The sequence below is a fragment of the Lycorma delicatula genome, chromosome 4, assembly GCF_047948215.1.
Source record: "Lycorma delicatula isolate Av1 chromosome 4, ASM4794821v1, whole genome shotgun sequence".
Taxonomy (NCBI): Eukaryota; Metazoa; Arthropoda; class Insecta; order Hemiptera; family Fulgoridae; genus Lycorma; species Lycorma delicatula.
Genome location: NC_134458.1, coordinates 35,450,701 through 35,471,323, shown reverse-complemented (window position 1 = coordinate 35,471,323; position 20,623 = coordinate 35,450,701). Strand labels below are relative to the sequence as shown.

At 27.0% G+C, this 20,623-nt stretch overlaps 2 protein-coding genes across 2 annotated transcripts in view; both read right to left on the bottom strand.

The window, feature by feature from the left end:
* Asator (tau-tubulin kinase asator) overlaps positions 1 to 20,623 on the bottom strand; it is a 492,107-nt gene that overhangs the window by 423,033 nt on the left and 48,451 nt on the right. The gene's annotated exons all lie outside the window — the stretch shown is intronic.
* cpa (F-actin-capping protein subunit alpha) lies at positions 173 to 20,226 on the bottom strand. Its single transcript, XM_075362705.1, has 7 exons — positions 19,904 to 20,226; positions 13,418 to 13,481; positions 12,096 to 12,147; positions 10,580 to 10,751; positions 9,380 to 9,561; positions 7,270 to 7,420; positions 173 to 6,477 (listed from the first exon to the last, which is right to left on the bottom strand). The coding sequence occupies exons 1-7, from the start codon at positions 19,943 to 19,945 to the stop codon at positions 6,274 to 6,276; spliced, it is 867 nt and encodes a 288-aa protein (XP_075218820.1). The 5' UTR covers positions 19,946 to 20,226; the 3' UTR covers positions 173 to 6,273.

Sequence of the window (20,623 nt, the reverse complement as noted above, 5' to 3'; positions counted from 1 at the left end):
AAATAGTAGGAAGCTTTGGGCATATACTTTGAAATGAAGATAAAAGTTGTTGGAACTCGAGATGAATTTTTTTTATTATCATGACTTTTATAGTAGCATTTAATGTTTTTACTGTTTCTTTTGATTTTCATTTACTTTGTTTTTTCTTTTAAGCTATGTTTGACTTTTACCGTACAGTAGCTTTTTTTTTTTAATTTTTGGTAGAATGTCAATGAAGACTATTTATTGCAATCACATCAATTAAAATTATATAAAAATGGAAGAAATTAGTAGTACAACTACACTAACAAAAATTTGTAACCTACTTTACACAAATTGATGAACTTAACCAAACCCCAACAAAAATTAAATAAAAAAATCCCTCAGCAGTAAAGAATATACTGTTTATTAGATTTTTATTATTTATATTTTATCTATTACAATAATTTAATTTTAGTCTGCTAAACCATTAAATAAAATTAAATCATATTTATTGATTTAATAATAAACTTTGTTAATATTACAAATGCTATTATCTGATCATCTTCTTAAAGAAACTTTAAGAACTTCTTTCAATCTCTGCTGTAACAATAGGAAATTTCATGCTTACTAATGTTAGCAGATTTAATGTTTCTTTTATAAATTTTATCAAATACTTCTCTAATGAAAGATAACTTTGTATGAATTATCAAACTAGTAGAATAGTAAAACTTATAGTGAAAAAACTTATCTGCCTTTAATAACAGTACATTTTCTATATAACGACTATCTGTCAATTTACTGCGTACATAATTTTTTTTTAGCTAAAATGTTAAAAATAAATATACACAAAACCCAAAAACTGTTATAAATCTAATTTTTAATTATAGTTATGTAGAACAAAAGTGAAGTCGATTTGGAGGTGATATTACCAACAAAATGTTTAGATCAAATTTATCTAAATAAAAAAATTAACACAAAACGCAAATTTTTTTAAGAACAATAGAATTTTTTAATTTATCATATTAAAAACCACATCTCTAAAAATGTTCTTGGAAGTACAGCAACAATACTTACCTATGGATTATACTATACCCTGTTCTAATACTTATTGCTAGGACTGGTTTCCTGTCCTATAAGTGGTTCCCTGTCATATGAAGATGAAAGTAAAAACCGATATAATTAGACAAAAATTAAAGTGAATCTTCAAATGTACAGTAAAACCTAGCAAATTAAAATTTTTATTTTTAACTTTGCAATATTTAAAAAAATACAGATTATAGAACTTCATATAGTGGAAGAATCTGTCTTTTCAATTTAAAATAATAAAGATTAATATAACGTTATAACAAATTTTAACATAAATTACAGTATTGTAATATAAAATAGTAATCAATCACAAAATTGCTTACTTTAAAAATGGCATTGTTAATATGCATAGCCAAGCAGTTATAGCAAGGCGTTTGCGGAGGGGAGCAGATGTATGGCTGTAAGTAGAGGAAAAAGTGCCTTCCTAGAACGGTTCTGCTACACATAATTAGATTTTGAACATTGTATATTTTAATTTAAACAGAGGTCTAGTCTAAATTAGGACGTATAATTTACATAAAGGTTAACAAATTACAAAAAAGAGATAGCTTAGTTTTTAATTCAACTTTGATAAAATACAGTTAATTTATTTTTATTCGTAAATTTCAATATTTAACACTACTTGCTACAGAAAAGAGACAGAACAAGTGATATTTTGAATTAACAGACTTAAAATAATAGCTGATAAAATGCTGACTTTTCAATGTATTTACATGAAACCTACCGTAACTCCAGCAAGGATATTGTAGTTCAATGTTTTTAATACTATTCTCTATTGAAAAAGTCAGAAATTTTCATTTAACTTATCTACTTACTTTTTGCAATTACAGTTTGACATAAATTACATATCTTTAAATCACAAGAAATGAACAAAATGATAGTTGAAAGATGCCAAACTTAAAAGAAAATTAAACATCCCGATTGTGGTCACAATAACTTTAAATAGTTTTAATAATGAAAAACTTTTCAATGAATAGATGAACTGAAAATTCCTTTACTTTTAATCCTTGTTAAATACTACTCGGCTTGAAAATTATGATCATCATATGGCAATAATTTATACATACCAGATGTTTACAGATCAACTTTGCCAATACACAAATTCTACAAACACACATCACCACCAAGGGAAGTCCTCATCTTAACCATTCTAATGCTAATCACCCATAAACTATCTCCATTACAAACTTCTGTACTATTTAAACAGTTTTTTTCTTTTCTAACAACTTGTTTATTTTAGGCAATCACTGTTTAGGCTCCATTTAAAAATAGAAAAGCAAGATTTGCAACCAAATTTTGCAGCCAAAAAGAAGACCCTGAGCAATGTAGGCAAATATTTTATAAGAGAAACTTGAAAAAATTTAACTTTCCTATTTTATATTTTGAAAATTCTTAAGTTGTAAGTCACTATCTGAAATTGTAAAAAATTGAAAGGGTACTCGTTTCGAATAAGAACTGGCCTTTGATAACTTCATATTAAAGAATAATTTACTATATCTGAAAAATTACCTTAATAAGCTCACTGTAAAAAGTTATTCTTAAAACTCATGAATATACAGAACCAAGGACTGAAAAATTAATTATTCCCTATCAAATAAGTTAGAAGGAACTATGAACATTTGTTATTATACTTATTTTATATTAACAGATTCCTCTTACTTCCTACTAACTGTTTTCTAAACCATAGTAACTACTAATGTTGTTCACGTTGTCTATTTTTATTTTCAATAAATTGAACACGTGGTGTCACTGGTCATCACGCTGTATTATTTTCAATTTCAATCTCTTTCACAAACATTTTGCATGTTATCTATCGGTCGTATAGAATGTGAATCTTTATACTCAACATTTTTTATTAAAGATTCCATTTGGTAATCTGTTCTTGCATTAAGTTCATTTTGTTTTAAAATGAAAAGCACTAAATAAATTTTGCATTTGATTGTCAGATATGGTAGACATTACATAAACTTCATGACACAGAAGAGAAGTAACTCTGAGTACACCCATTTCATACATTTTTTGCTTCTTTTTTTTAATGTCCAACCAGTTGATATAAACTTGATAAATTTTAAATCTGTTATTAAACAAGAGTAATCACCAGACCCTTTAAATTTTCTCCATCTGATCCAGTTAATGCTACTCAGACAAATGCCCATACAGATCTGTTTCCTCATATTTCATTACACTACTGCTGAAAGGATATAAAAAATATTTTATTTATCTCTGGAACTGAGCATTTCAAAGATTTATTCATTACACAAAAACTAATAACACATTGATCTTTGTTTGTTTAAAGTAGAATTTTTAATGAGTATGATCACCCGTTGTCCTTTCTTATAGCGAAAAAGGACCAGTGCACACATTGTAACATATACAATCAAGCACAAGGAATTTTTATGTAAATCAACAATAGGAACTTCATAGGCTGATAAGTATGAAAATAAAATTGGAAGACAAAACAAAAAATTTTAAAAGATAAGGAAGAACATTTACATGACATTTCATTCGATTTACAAGCTATTTTAAATGTCTCCTACGCTAGTGACAATTAGCTGTAAAAAAATATCTATAAATTAAAAGTTAATTACTGTCCAGTGAGTATATTTGTACAGTCCTTAAATTAAAAAAAAAAAGAAAGTAGAAGTACTTTTGTGATCATGCACAAATACTGTAAGTACATAAGCAGTGATGCCAAATACGGTAAGGTATTACATCAGAAAATAAATAAATTTGTTAGATCAAAATTATTAATGTTTAGCATGTGGATTTTATTCAAAGCTAAAAGAATACGTTTATCTAGTTTAATAAAGGGATCTATGAAACATAGAACTGAGAATCATCAACAAAGTTTAAAAAATGTCTCCTAAAATAATGAGTAACTTAACAGATTTGTGCGCTATGTAATTGATATGTGAGAACATTGATGATTTTTAAAAATTAGAAAAATTTCACCATACCTTTAATTTTGACACTTTAATAAAATAAAGAAAAATAGTAAATTAGTAGTAACAATCTAAATTAAAAATGTTTATAAAAACAAACAATACACAACCAGTTGCAAGAATTTTCATTTTCAATAAAATCTTAACTTTTTAAAGGAATCTAGTGGTAAAGTTAAACTTCAACTGTAATTATAGTCAAGAGTGACAACTTGTGCCTAACTTACAACTTAATACTCACTCAACTTCCAACCAAACATTGGGTAATTGCATACCTCAATACTGAAAAAATTTCATGTAACAACTGACTGAAGTGTAATGATTTTAGCTTTTTTCCAATCGCCCAGTCTTGTGTTTCATTTCAAACTGAGGAGTTTATCATTTTAGTGAATACCTTTGTCACTTCAAAATTTTGATGAGGCATATTACCTCTACACATACCTTTGCTTTAAAAAAAAAAAAAAAAAAAAAAAAAAAAAAATAATAAAGCAAAGAGAAAAGTTAAAATTCTTCTACCAAATTTCAAAATTAAAGATTTATACATTAGCTACAGATCAAACAATATTACAATTTTATTACAAATAATATATTAAGGCTTATTCAAAGTTAACACACAATATGTGTACTTCATAGTCATTCATAGTAGTAGTCAAGTCATTCATAAATTTTATTTTTCCTTACACAAAAAAAAAAAAAATTTAATCCCTTAAAGTTAAAAACCTCTATTTTATAGGTCAAAAAGAGCTAGGTCGAATTGACTACAAATAAATTTACATAATTTAGAATTAACCCTTTGACCAAAAACTGATGGCCTCAGACAGAATGAGATGTTGGGGTTTAAAGAATGATGAATATCCATACCAGCATTCAAATGTGAGACTAGCTTATCAATATGTTAACCACTTCAAGCTTTTGAGAAATTTTGATTCACCTGAATTTTGATTCTACCTGTGGATTTTCCAATTAAATTATAAAATATGTTATTTTAATGACCGGTAAAGATTTGGTTTCTAATAATAATAATAATGAATGGCAAGGAAGTAGTTCTACTCACTTAAAATAGGGAAACACTAAAACAAATTTATTAAACAAGTAAAAATTATTCTCTTTGATTCAATTACAAAAAATTTAACTTAAGTAATAATATAAGTATATTTTCAACAAGTTTTAAAATGGTAATCTGAATAATACTCTTTACACTTTTTCAGTCTCACTTATCCTACCAGCTACATTTTCTGGCCGTATTCTTTATTTTCAATCGGAATCGATAATAGAAAAAAGGTGAAATAATGAATGCAGATACAATAAGCTCAACATCTATTAAAATATATTGAAATTTCTTAACCATCTTGATCTTTTAAGTCTAAAATGGATTATAATATACTAATTAGACACTTACAATTTTATCATGTGAACAAAGTATACTTTTTCAACTCTCCAGACTCCTCTACCGAACAACAGAACTTTTAGTTCAATGAACTTACATTTCTATCACTCAACAAAAATTTTTTACAGTAATAAAATAACAACTTAATAAAAACAGAGAAAAAATAAATTTAAGTAAAGCATAAGAATTTACATAAAACAGATTTGCATACAGTTGTACTTCAACTTACACATCATACTAACATTCTTAAATTAAAAAAAAATTACAAACAATAAATGTAATATAAACATAAATACTGCATTCTTGTAACGCAATAATCTGGTTAGTAATAATACTCTTAAAATAAAGTATAAGAGTAGAAGAATAATTAAAAAATGTATTACATCATCCTCTACACAAACTTTAATAATTTCATTATTATCTTTCAGAAACTTATACAAACACTAAGTCAAAAATGTAATGACACGATGTAAACTTCATCAATAATTTGGCTAATTATTAAAATTAATTTTAGCTTGACAGCAGTTCTTCACACTATTTGCAAAGAACCGATAAAAAATTATCCGGTTTGTTTAACTATTGACTGCAGTGATTATAACAATAATTATAAATAAGTTAATGATAAATAATATTTATAACCATCTTAAATTCATACATCACGTTAAACAATTCATACAGATAACAATATTAGCCCATTCCAACAAAATTATAACATGTTAAATAGGCTATATAAAGAAATAAAGCTACACAATCTCTCTTAACAATTTAGAGGCAGTAAAAGCAGGCACCATAGAAATTATATATAAACATTTGTAATATAAAAAAACTAACTGTGTTAACAAAAAATGAATGCAAAATGAAACATAACTAAAAACAATATAATTCACGTTCTCTAACTTGTCACTGACTCTTAAGTTCTTTTCCGATGCTGTATGATACAATTTTACCCCAGTCGATTTTTGAGCGTGTAACAGGAAGCAGCCGACGTAGTGCTTTGAAAGTAGTATCAGACATGGTCTGGTAGTTCTCAGAAATAGCTTTCTGATACTCGCTTTCAGATTCTTCAATTAATTTTACTAACTCCTTTGCTGTTTGTTCTTCATTCTACAACATATAATATAAACTAAAACAAAACCATTTGACTATGCATTTATTTAAAGAATTAGTTAACTGTAACACCCAGCCATGACTAAAATACTAAAGAAAAAACAAAAAAAATTCATGTGTCATATTATAAAAATAAACTAATACGCAAATGTTTTTACTATGATTCAGTGAAAGATAATTAATCACAAACAAAAATATTATACTTTCAAACATCCACATTAAAGATTATGAGTTTTAGTATTTCCAACTAACTGTATTTTAATATTATAAGTTCACTTTACATACAAATAAAATATATTTTTATAAATAAACTTAAATATCAAAAGGATTTTGATATTTGTACAAAAATATTAAAATCCTGGGATTTAGACATGTCATACAATTGTCAAAAGCCTTCATTATACTTGTTAGGACTCAGACTGGTAAAAAGGTTTTTCTTACAAAAATTAAAATGCATATCAATCTTAAAGTTACCCATTTAAGTCCTTCCCTCCAACAAAAAAAAAATATATATATATATATATATATACTACTAACAATGTTGCAATGTCATAGCCGCAATTACTCATTTACAGAATTGAACTATTCTCACACTCATAATGGTTGGAAAATTAAAGTATACAAAACCAGCCAATAGTAATATGCCCCAAAAAGTATACTTCATTCAGCTAATATCAATAAACAGACCAATAAAATCACATACACACACCCACACATAAGCATGCACGCACATTTATTCATTGACACTAACATAAATTGTATAAAATTAATCATGTTCAGTTAACTTACTGAAGCAATGAGATTATCTTTTACTTCTTTAGAACTAACAAGCTGAACGTTACCATCTTCATAATAATGAACTTGAACCTTAAGAATTCCTCTTACTTCAGCTGAACTTGAAGCTATTGTTACTAACCACTGCGACCTCCAACGACCATTCCTAAAAATCCAATGAATTTCAATTTCATATTGTACCAAAAATATTTTAAAAAATTAATAATTATTTTATCCAAAAATCTTCCAACAACAAAATAAGTTTTTTTTTTGTCTTCAGTCGTTTGACTAGTTTGATGTAGCTCACCAAGATTCCTTACCTAGTGCCAGTCATTTCAGAATAAATTTAAATATTTTAAAATTACCACCGTTTTGTTTTCTTAACTTTTCTTTTTGTGAATATTTTCAAAGTCTACTGCTCATTAGGCAAGTTTCAAAACATCTTTTATTAGATTTATATAATTTAAAAGTGCATTGCAGAGAACAAATATGCCCTCTCAGTGATATTATATTAAAAACTGATGGTTTGCTTATCTAATTATTCTGACCAGTGAAACCAATATTTAGTTTGAAAATGATTTATAAAGTTTATCTAGGTAAATAATTCTGAACTGGATAACATACAAAATAAATTAAGCAATTTCTCACAGCCAAATTTCATTTACAAATGTTAACTGTTCATTAGTAATCATGAATAATAATTATAATATTATTATTCAGTATTACTAATTAATATTATTTTTATTCCATTTATCACGAAATGAAAATCTAAGGAGATAAAATTGAAAAATTCGTTCAAAAGTATAATTACATACACTCTTAAAACCATTATTAAAATGGCTGTCATATTTAAGAAAAAATCAAACATGACTGAAAGAGCATGCCTGCTTTCTGTGCATTTTAAGTATAAAATTTTTATATTTATTTAAATAAAAAAAATGTATTGAAATACATTGTCTAATGATAAAAATAATTTAAAAGTAATATGAAAGTGTCTATAAAAAGAAAAAGTAAGACTGCAAAATAATGAGAATTTAAAAATACTTATTAGAAAAAAATACATGGAATAAAACATCAGTTCTTCTGATGTTCAATTTTTGTTTAAGAAAATTTTTAAATAAAATAATTTTTCCTAAATATTTACATTTTTGATGCATTGATTTCAATAACTAATTAGTTCTCAGATGATGATATACACAAAAAAAATTCTAGATAAATAAACCGCTTACATTTGGATCTATCTTATTCATTATTAATATCTAATATAAAATATTCACGCATAAAAAAATTGAAAATATACTTCATACTGCATGTGAATTTTAAACAAAATATATATTTAAGAAGAGTAAATGCTGCTAATATTTTTATGCAACATGATTTTTTTTTGCTTTAACATAACAGTAATTTTTTAAGAATTTTATTAAAGTCACTAATCATATGCTTATCTGCTCTAAGGCATGTCCCTTGAATTACAGTTGTCCCCATTCTCCTCGATTTCAGCTAATTTTTTGAGTTCCTGATAGCTCTTTTTTTCTTTTTTAAATTCTTTCTAATTTTTACTCTTTCCAGTTTATCTTCTTTGTTTCTTCTACTAATCCTTCTAGCACTCTACTAATCAATCCTCTTCTGATGATATGTCCTGGCCGATTTCCTTTCCTGTTCTAAATTATTCTGATTAAGCTTCTACTCTCATGCACTCTCCTAATTATTTCTTCATTTTTCACTTTATCAGTTTAATTTTTTCCAATTCTTACAGAAAAACATTCCAAACATAACGCTAACAAGACAACTTCTATTAACAGGTATCTAAATATATGTAGTTATTACTAATTAGATTCTTCCTTCTTTTATACGGGCATATATTAATTACAATTATTAATAATTATTATTAGAAATTAATTTTTTTATTTTTTGTTAATACAGCTTTATAGAAGATATATGTGTTTTATAAGTGAAAAATATGACTAACATCTTTCATCAAACTAGATATACCTTTATCAGAAAAATTTCTGACACATTAAAAACAAAATAAAAATTTTATTTTAATCAATCATTAGCAAAACACATAAAACAGAATATTTCAATAATTACAGAAGGAATTTTTATTATAAGACATTTATCTAACCAGAAATTTTTAGGCTGGAATTGGTGATCTTCTATACAAGCAGTCAGAACAATAATTGCAGGACTTAGTCTTTTAGCAAATACACTACAAGCTCCATTTTTATAATGGCTCGCTGTATATGCATCAAGTTCCTCTTCAAGAGGAGCTCTCCATGATTCTAAAGCTGGCTCAGATTCCCACGGCTGAAACATAAAAAACAGTCTTTCTAAATACAAGTATATAAAATTCACTTTTTAATAAAGTATTTGAGAAGGATTTAAAGCCATAAAAGAACTGATACAACATTAAATTTTAATAAGCAAAATGTATGTAGTAACACAGATTGTGAATAAAATAATCTTTGAACACATTACAAAAATGTTCAAACACTACTCCTCCACAGAAAACTAATGGCATTACATAGATTAAATAAGAAATAATTCACGGCTCCTGGAGTCTAATCTTATAGCCTAAATTTAAATTTTAAAAACCTTCGAAGACAGCACTTCTGTTCAGCAATATATTGTCCGGATGACAACTTCCTGCTAGCAATTCCTCTTTTATGACCTTGAAATTATTTATTTTTCTTGATGAACATCAGTTCATGCCTTATCAAAACAAATCATTATTTACAATAACTAAACAAATCTTTTCGTTTTCATCCTTTATCATCCAGACTTTACATTTGTCTGTGCATGTTGTAAAATCCCTATTCAAATATGTCTACAAACCTCTATTACGAACAGTGAGCAGGCACAGCTAAATTTTCAATAAACCCTAAATTATATAAGATTTGGAATGAAAGAGAGTAAAAATTTGAAGTAAAAAGAAAAGAGGTATTTAGTCGAGTGTAGGCTGAAATGGTTTAGAAATCTGTACAGAAGTGACCACAAAGGCTAAAAAAAATTATAAAATTATTGAATAATGAAATTTTTTCTCTAAGAAATGGATGCAAGGTATAACTAATAACATCAGACTTGTCAAAATAATAATACTTTTTTATAATATACAAGGCCAATGAGGATTTCTCTAACACATCAAATTCTGACTAAGGACTCCTATGTTTGTCTTAGCATGTCTCTGTTGTGTCATATGACTCCCTTTAATGAGGGTTGGCTCACCAAACATCCCATTAATGTATTCGTTATAGAAATACATTTTTTACTTAGAGACTCCTGGGAAATAAAACATAAAAGAATAATTAAATTATAACTAACTTACCTCATAATCAGAAGCTTCTTTTCTGAGGTGATCATATCTAAAGGACTGTTTAGAACGTGGGTCATAAAACCTTGAACTACCAAGATCATTGTGTTCAGTGATGAGCACTAAATGATCACTATTTTCAATTTTCACAGGTGTCAACTGATCTCTATTATATTGTGCAAAAGCCCTGGAATACAGATTAATCAAAATTATAATTCATTAAACATCATTACTCACAAATTGACACCATTCCAATAGCAAAAGATTTTTCTACTTAGAGCAATAAAATTAAATTTGCAAATTTTATTAATAATAAGCATAATAATAAATGTACCATTAAAAATACAAGAAATATCCAAAAATTATATAACTAATAATTGAAAAAGTTTTTCATGTACTTTCTGAAATTAAATTAAATTATAAGAAAATAACAAATAATTCATTTACAATATTATATTTGATATTTTTCAACTGTTCTAATATACAAGAAGACTAATATTTAAGATGAGCGAGGTCATGCTTTAAATTGTATATGTATTTATGTGTGTTTGTGTTTATTTTGCTTTGAATCTAAACAATGGATAAATGAACAAAAAACTATTCTAATTACATATTTCAGAATATACTGAAGGAAGTGACTGCTAAATTACTGAAAAATGAGAGGAGGGCAGAGGATACTGAGAGAGTCTACATGTAGGAGGGGTCAGACTATTACAAAGATTTTATAACGTGTTTTTATAATATAATAAAAAATACTATCAGAAATATATTAGCAATGAAATTTCTTTTAATCTGAACAAAAAGACTCTCTCCCTAATAAAAAATAGAATTTATAAACTTGTCTACTTTTGGCTCTTACAATCAATCCTCTTACATCCAAACCAGACTAGCAGTAGTTTATAACCTTATTTAAAGGTTGTAAATTACTTTGAAAAAATATTTTTTGTATTAATTCCCCATATATTTTTGGTGATCTTTTTAAGCACATTTTATGATGCGTGAGAATTAATATCTTAAAAATGTTCATAAACTTTTACTATTTTAACTTGATCAAATCAATCTAGAATATTTTTTATTACTTTTCTTTATATAATAAAATACATAAATTAATAAACAGTAAGATAAAGATAATATATTTATTTGTGGTTCAATTATAATTTTTATGCAAATGTCAGGAAAGTTTAACATTGCTCCCATCTATTTTTTTTTAAATTCACTCATTAATCAGACATAAAACAAGATGGATAAAACATACAATAAGTAATCAAACTTATATATATATATATATATAATATATATATGAATAAAAGTTGTATAAATAATACAAAAAACTTACTTATATGAGCTATCAGAACATTGTAGATAAGATATAGGAACAATATATACACATACACAAACTTCCTTTTAGTATGTAAGCTCAAATAACAAAAGCAAATCTAATAATTTAATAATAATAATGCACTTAAAATTACAACTGGAAAAACAAAACAAAATATAATCTTGGAATGTTTGTCAGTTAAGATTAACTCACCCACTTGCCCCTTCTTTCAAGAGGATATCATTACTCAATAGAGTCCGTACATCTGAAAATAATTAAAACAAATGTAAAACATCATAAAGATAATTATTAAAATTAAATAATAACAAAAGTAACTTTTTAATATTATCTAAATAAAATATATAAATCCAAAAATAAATTTTATACTTTAAAAGACATAAATAGGAATTTTTAAAAAAATATGGTACTTACGTATTAACGCCACCGCAGCTACAGCTTTATTTAAAAACAAAGTAGTCAATCGGATTTCAGTGGAAAATGAACAGTCTCTTTATTAATTTTAATAAATGGTTATTTATATTTATTTATTTTATAAATATAATTTAACCAAACTTAACCTACGCTCGCTAACCTTGACTAATTAACACCGTAATTTTTTGAGTATTTATTTAATAAGTTCAGTAATTATTGCAATTATTTATTATTTAAATAATTAAAACACTCCTGTTAATTAGTCAAGGTTAGCGAGCAAATTGAGCGTAGGTTAAGTTTGGTTAAATTAAAATAAATAAATATAAATAACCATTTATTAAAATTAATAATGAGACTGTTTTGAATCTATGTTAAACTCTATATCGGCCCATTTTCCACCAAAATCCAATTGACTACTTTGTTTTTAAATAAAGCTGTAGCTGCGGTGGCGTTAATACATAAGTACCAAAAAGATTCTACAGACATTTAAATGGAGTATATAATGTATTATAGCAACACAAGATGAGCATAAGGAAAATCACAAAGGAAAAGAATAGAAAATTCTAGGACAAGATTAGGAGTGTACTGAAAATTAAACAATAGATAGATTCATTGTGAAGAGTTTTAAACACTAACTTGAGAAGGGAGAAATTTATGGCAGAATTAAGATTCATAGGATATATTTTAAGACATCTAAAGTAAGTTAATCTGACTGCATTAGTATTAAGGGTGAGAACCAAGAGTAAAAGTACAGATTAAGCAATGACGTAAATAAGCAAAGATGTAGAATGTAATTTTTTGACTTTATAAGATAAGCATACAACAGAAATAGATAATTGCTTTAAATCAATCAAATGACAGATGACAAAAATCTCTATAATAATAATAAATAGATATAAATACATATTTAATGACATATTTATATATATATATATATATCATTAAAAAATGAATAGTGCTACTTTTATACACTTATAGAAACAAAGCACCTTTTCAGAACTTAGAATGAGAATAGGACATGACAACAGAAAAATTATTACTAAAGATACTACAATTAAAAACAATTTCAAAGTTGAAGTAAATTACACAATACAAAATATTACCATTGAATACTTCATTAAATTCTCCAGGAGGTGAATGTAATATGAAGTCTGATACAATTCGGACCTGAAATTCAAAAATAATATTCAATAACTATTTAAATAAAATAACCATTGCATACATTTAAAGACAAAAATAAGTATGGTAATTCTTAATTATGTAATACAAAGAGTTTAAACCCAGAACAAATCAATTCTAAATTTGACATTTCAGTACCAGTTCACAGCGCGCGCAAACACACACACAGCATGTCTGAAAAGTTCCCAAACTAACTTAAATAAAAATACAGATTAAATATAAACGAATTTACTCACATCGGCTCTCTAGAACCCTTCTTTAGTTATACACTTGTTGCAGTGCAGGTAGAGCCTGTCAAACGCTCTGGAGAAATTATTTTGTGGGATCGCCTTCAATTGTTCAATTCAAGCCCTTTAGATAGCTGGAATGTAGTCGAAAAAGTGGCTTTCATCTTCAACTTCAGTTTCGGGAACAAAAAATAGTCTGCTAGAGCCAAGTTGGAGAATGGGGGGTGATAATATGTTGATTTGCGACGTAATAACGTGTTGAAACTGTTGACATGTGTGCCGAGGCATTGTCATACAAGAAAGCCCAACTGCCCGGATCCCTGTACTCAGGCCGGAATCGATGAATCCGACCCATCTGGCACTTCATTACGTCCATTATTATATCATAATAATTTTGGGGCAATATGTTAATATGTTCATTCAAATTCAATTTACGGTCAAGGGCAAAAGTCAATATTATAACAAGTTTATCCACAATCTGACAATGAAAATTAAATAATTAATTTTCGTAATTATAATGTCTTAAATCAAAAGAATGAAAAAGGGGTTTTTATGTTCAGTATGGTATAACATTTTTTTATAATACACAGAACAATTAAATTTGCAGGTACTTACAAAAGTCACAAAATGCAAAAATAGCATCTAATAATTAATCAATATAGTAAGTAACTCCTTATTGTAAAAGTTTTTTTTTTTTTTTAATGGAATATGACAAGTTCAGAAGAATGATGTACAACAAATCAAGTTAAGGAGATTATATATTTTTTCATTTTATTTAACCGTACACATGCACACAGAAAATCTTAAAGATCTTTACTGTAGACATGGCCAAAAACAGAATTGTTTGATAATATTTTAATTCGGTTATAATCATTATAGATAAATCACATTACCAAAAATTGTGCTAAGTTAATTGATATTAATGGTACATAGTGCTATACTGTACAAGTAAATAAAAGAATGCAAAATATTATTTTCATTATGACAAATTAAAGTAAAATGAGATAAATCCCTGTTTTCAGAAGAAAGACATCTGCATTTTATCATTACTATTCTTATTATTAAAGAATGTTTTCATGACAAATAAATAGAAATGTCATAAATTCAGCTTTTAGGAATATATTAAGTATGAATACAAATAAATTTTAATATCACATTTCCTACGTATATATAAATCATTTATTGTTAATTTGATATATTACACCTCATTAACAGACATTTGTTTTAAAATAATCCAATGCTGTAATATATATAGTTGGTAATGACAAACTGGAAAGCTGACTTAACACTATTATAATAATAAAAAACCCTCCTCATTATTTTTAAAAAATTCAACCAAACTTTAAAGACATTACACAATAAAAAATATTAACAGCAAATGTCAATATTAAACCATATAGCATGGTTTTTGAAGATTTTTTAACTTTGGTGATCTATGATAAATAATTTATTAAACACATTGTTTTTGTTTCCACTGGCATTTTTCTTTACTTCATATCCTCTAATTTTTAGGACACTACTTCCCAAAGCATTCCAGATGTTCTGGAACCTCACCTGGTAAACAAATTCACTTTATCATCTTGCCCATCACTCTGTTACTTTAACTACTTTTGTATGAATTCATAACTGATTTCTTGTAAAACTCTAATATCAGAGCTAATAAAGTGAAGTTTTTTTTTAACTGGTAATTAATGTTACAGCAAAATGCAACCATGAGCTCATAAAATATGAATAGAACAATTAGTGAATAATGGCCATAGCAGTCAATGTCATTAAAATCCTATACAAAAGAAAAAACAGAATAACAAATAAAAAAATTAAGTGTAGAGTTCATAGATGTCTATAAAAATATAAACAATAGGTCTAAACAGCAATATAAACTGTTCGTGGTCATATGATGACCACAAACAGTTATCATAAGTGATAACCATTTATTATTAATAACTGAACTAGATGATTAAATTTATAGTATGAATAGATTACATTTAATGAATAAACCAGATGTATTTATAAAAATATATGATTTATAACAAAAAGTATAATTACACACTCATGAAAAACAAATTAAATTTTATAAAAAACTGAAATAAATCACTTTAAAATAATTTTTTAATTTAAAAAAGAACACTCATGGCTGATTATTTTGAAAAATTAATGAGAAAATTTATTTTTGTTAAAAGTATTATAGCATCACCTCCACATCTCGTCACATTCCTCTACCATCAACAAACCTTCTCAGTCTCCTGCATCCCATCAATACCAAATCCCCCACCTGCTCATTCTCCCATTTTATCCTTGGTCTATCTCTTTTTTCCTTGTACTAAACCTTTCTTTTAAAATTGTCTTTGGCATTTGTATTGTCCATTCTATATGTTCACCCAATCATCTAAATATTTGAGACTTTATAAAGGTACCTTTCATTAATTATAGCCTCAAGTTTGACATTTATGTGTAGTCTCCACTCTTCACTGTTTTTCAATGACCTAACATTTTTCACAGAACTTCCTTTTAATTTTAAATCTTCTTAGGTTTTCTTTATATGCCACATTCACCATCTAATTTCTAAACCATTTGCTACAACCAGTCTCACCAAACTTTCTTTCAAATCAAAATGTGATGATGTTTTACCGAACAGATATATATTTTCAAAATGAGAATCATTTGTCAGCTCAGATATAACAACATCTAAATATTTTTTAGTTACCACATCATCAAAGAAACAACCTAATATTTCATTGTGCCAAATTCTGCCCCACATTACAGTACCTGATAAATTTAATTCTTTCTGAATGATTGATGAGGATTACTATCACTAAAATCAATCAAATTTTGGTAAACAGCAAATCCACTTCATTTAAATATAGCATCATTAAAATAAAGTTCATTTCACTTCATTTAAATGTAGGTGTTCATAATATCAGTTTCAGAAAATTACCACCTCTTGCATGAATAAGTATTCAGAAAATTACAATAATTAATCTGAACTACCTTCATGAAGAGCTTATGAAAATGCTTTTAAATATTATTTTATAATTTTACAGAAACTCCTAGCATTCATTTAAATTGTTACGCTCTTTTTTTAATCAACTTATAAATGGAGTTCTGTAACTGCTTCAGCTATAATTAAAAACAATAAATAAATTCACTGCTTTTGATGGCTTTTCAATATAAGAAAAATAAGCAACTGAACCAGTTAGCTAAAATCTTTAGTTATCTCATAATAGTCAGTTGTGACAGTACAGTCACCAAGCAAAAAAAAAAAAAACTACTAGATATGTGGAATTTCAAAAAAAGGTAATAATGGAATATTACAACTCAAAAAAAAATGGTTTCAAAGATCCAAAAGAGCAGATAAATGGAGTCCAGATTGATGTAAGTAGATTATATGCAGAATAATTTTCTCCATTAAATTTTGAAAGATATTTAAAGAACTGAAAGAATTCAGCTTGTAAATCTCTCTACCAATATTTAGAGCTGTAGTTAAAACATTAAAATTAATTCATAGTCATTAATTATCAAATGAAAAAATGAAACTGCTGATGCTGATGATCTGCTGAACAGTGAAAGGATTATAGAAAGAAATAAAATAATTTAAAAAAGAAGAAATTTGCTAACATCATAACTTTTTGTACTGGCAATGCATTTAAAAAGAGCTTAAATAAGTGCTTAAGTCTTGGGATTAATACCCATAAAATTTTAATTCAATAATTTACAAATATAAAATCATATAAAAACTACTAATCAATCAAAATTCATAATGTTCACTCTCAAGGGAAAAAGTGTTTGAAACTGTGACAGACAGTAAATGCTTAATCCACAGCATCACTAGATTCTTATTTTTTCTAAGCTTAAAATCATAAGCAAAGTGCATGAGGTTTGAGACATGAAACAGTTGCTATTCATCAGAAAGAAAAGCTTAGTGTACAAGTTGTTTTTCAACAATGTAACAGTTGCAGTAACAACAAGGGATTGGATATCCAAGCCTGTCTTTTCATGATGGTGAATTGGATAGGATAGCACACTCGTACAACGTAACTCAGAACAAGAACTGTGTTACCCTAATTACAAGAATTCTTTTTTAAGGATTATGTCAAACATACAGCGTGTGCAACTCCAGTGACAAATATTGAAACTTTAAGGCCAGAATTATGGCGGCAATTGCCATCACCTTTCCACACAGGGTTAAAAAAATTAGTATAACAGGGTAGATTCAATAGTGCTTTGAGCCACAAAAGATATCCATATATAACTTTACTATCATAGTCTAGGAAATTTGTTAAAGTTGAGTAGTAAAGTAACATTTTATATCAATATCATTGATTCTATATTAACAATAATGTTTGATGATAAAAACAAAACATATTTATCCAGAATCAGTGGATTAGTAAAAGTACTGTACTTCAAGGATCACTAGGCACTTTTTAAGCATAATGAGATCACCTAATTCATTATTTCCAAAAGAATAAAAGTAGCAAAAAGAATTTTTCTAAAATAAGCAAATTCCTTGTACATCTTGTCATATCAAACTACAACATGAATACAACTCTAATACACAATACATGCATCAAAAATTATAATTATTAAAAAAACAAATAGAAGAGTTATTCAACTTTTATGAATAAATAAATAAATCCTAAAGAAAACACTGTGATTTTTAATATGGGTAAAGGTTACAGAAACAAGATAGGTAAAGAAAGTGAGGTAATTGTTAAAAGTTGAAACAAAATTACAAAAATTCAACTTCAAGAGTCCGAAATAGGCCAATAATAAAGACAGAAATATGGTAAAAAGCTAAAGGTGTTTGGGAAGGAAACCATTAAGAAGCACACCAAAGACAGACCTGAAAAGATATTTGCAGAACAAAGGAAGAGGCATAAAAATTGAAGATTGTAAAAAAGGAATGTAATCAAAGTATTAAAGCACTCTAGTTAACAAGGCCACCATATCTCTTTAATAATAACTAATAATAGATCAATTGTAATAATGACTAATTAAACTTAAAACATATATCTCATAATTGTATATAAGCTAATACAAAAACATTAATTTCTAATGTCCTGGTGATGTGAAGATCAAAATTGAACATTATATTAGTTATGAACTCTACTTTTTCTCCATTTCATGCATCAGATCACAACTTAAGGCAATGAGAAACATCTAAATACTACATACAATACACAAACTGGCAATTAAAAAACAGAATGGCACATAACAACTAAATATTAAAACTTGATAATGAAAAATGTACAAAAAATAAATAATCAGGTACTGATCCTGTCCATGAGAAAGGCCCTGTACATATTTTATGTAAAAAGATCAGGTAAATTTTAACCATTATTATGATAACTTAGCCACTTGTTTACTGTCAGTAAGGTATGGCTTCAACCTGATGTACTAAATAGCTCCTCTTACAATAGTTATTTTTTAATAAAGATAATTTATCGTAATGAAGTTTGTTTTTGATAATAAGTGTGGAACAAAATCGACCATTTTGCTAAGCTCATAAGAAACATTACTGGGAACAACTTTATGTCTGGATATAAGAAAGTTTTACAAAATCTCCTATACATTCTGAAAATTTCGGTATTTTTACGTACAAAAATATTAAATAAACTAATGACAAACTCCTATTTATTTTTTTATACAGAAAGTACTTGGAGGCTACGATGTAGGTAAAGTGACCCGACAACACTTTCCATAAATGTTTTTCAAAATACCGTTACGCGAACACATGTAAGAAAAACTCCAATGTAATACACTGCAACAATAAAATACCACAAACATTTATAAATTAAGCTCGCCAGATCTTAACATTATAACAAAATTGCAAAACTGTTAAACGTGGGTCTAAGTACTGCGCTTCCTCTTAGGTTATATCAGCAAAGCCAGAATTTCAGAAATTCTCAAAAATATATAGGCTCAATTAAAATACCAAAAATCTTAAAACAGAATCCAAATTAATCTCCGACTCATGAAACTCAAATGAGGATATTAACTATAATTATCAAAACGAAAAAAACAAACATTTAGACGTCAACTATATCAAACGAAATTGGGAAATTATTTAAAAACGAATAAAAGAAGAAAATAAAGTTTAAAGAAAATTGCTCAATTTACTGAAAAATATATAACTTTAAAGCGTAAAAAACAATCAAAATTCAAATCTAATTTAATTTTTTTTACCTTTTCTTGATCAGAAATAGGCTCATCACCGTCAGCAGCCATTTTTCTACTCACTGTAGTTACGTTTATGTACAACTGCCTTCTCAATACTATGTACACATTGTTGTATTCGCTAGTGTTAAGATTTAACCACAGCCACCAGATATCTATATACTTGTCCGGAGAATGTATATTCTGCAGTTTATTTAGTTTTACGATTTAGATATTTATTTGTCTTTGTGCTACCAAACGGCATTCATAACTGAACTTATTTAGATTAATATGTCCAATTTTGTCATATCTGAACAACTGAGAGATTTCCCCACTTATGAAAATTCAAATCTATTTATATGATAATAAGTTTCCATTTTCAACTTAATAATAGATATGACATCCCTTAATGCACTGCATTCTATACAAACCATCAATTAAAGAATGACACATTAGGTGTGGCTCAGATGATAAGACATGACAACGACGATGATACTAATGGATTGTTAAAAAGTTCCTTATACTCCCGACTTCAGCACATGAGTCAGCTTTGAAAAAAAGACGGAACATGATTTAACTTATAATCAAACATTGGTGACTTTAGTGAAACAGAAGTAGCTGGCTGCAAAGTTCTAAATTAAATAATTTTGACCTACTTGCTGAATTTAGTTCATAACTAGAGAAATACATAATATATGAATCATTTTATCGATTGGGCAACGACCACTAGATTAAAAATAATTTTTCTGT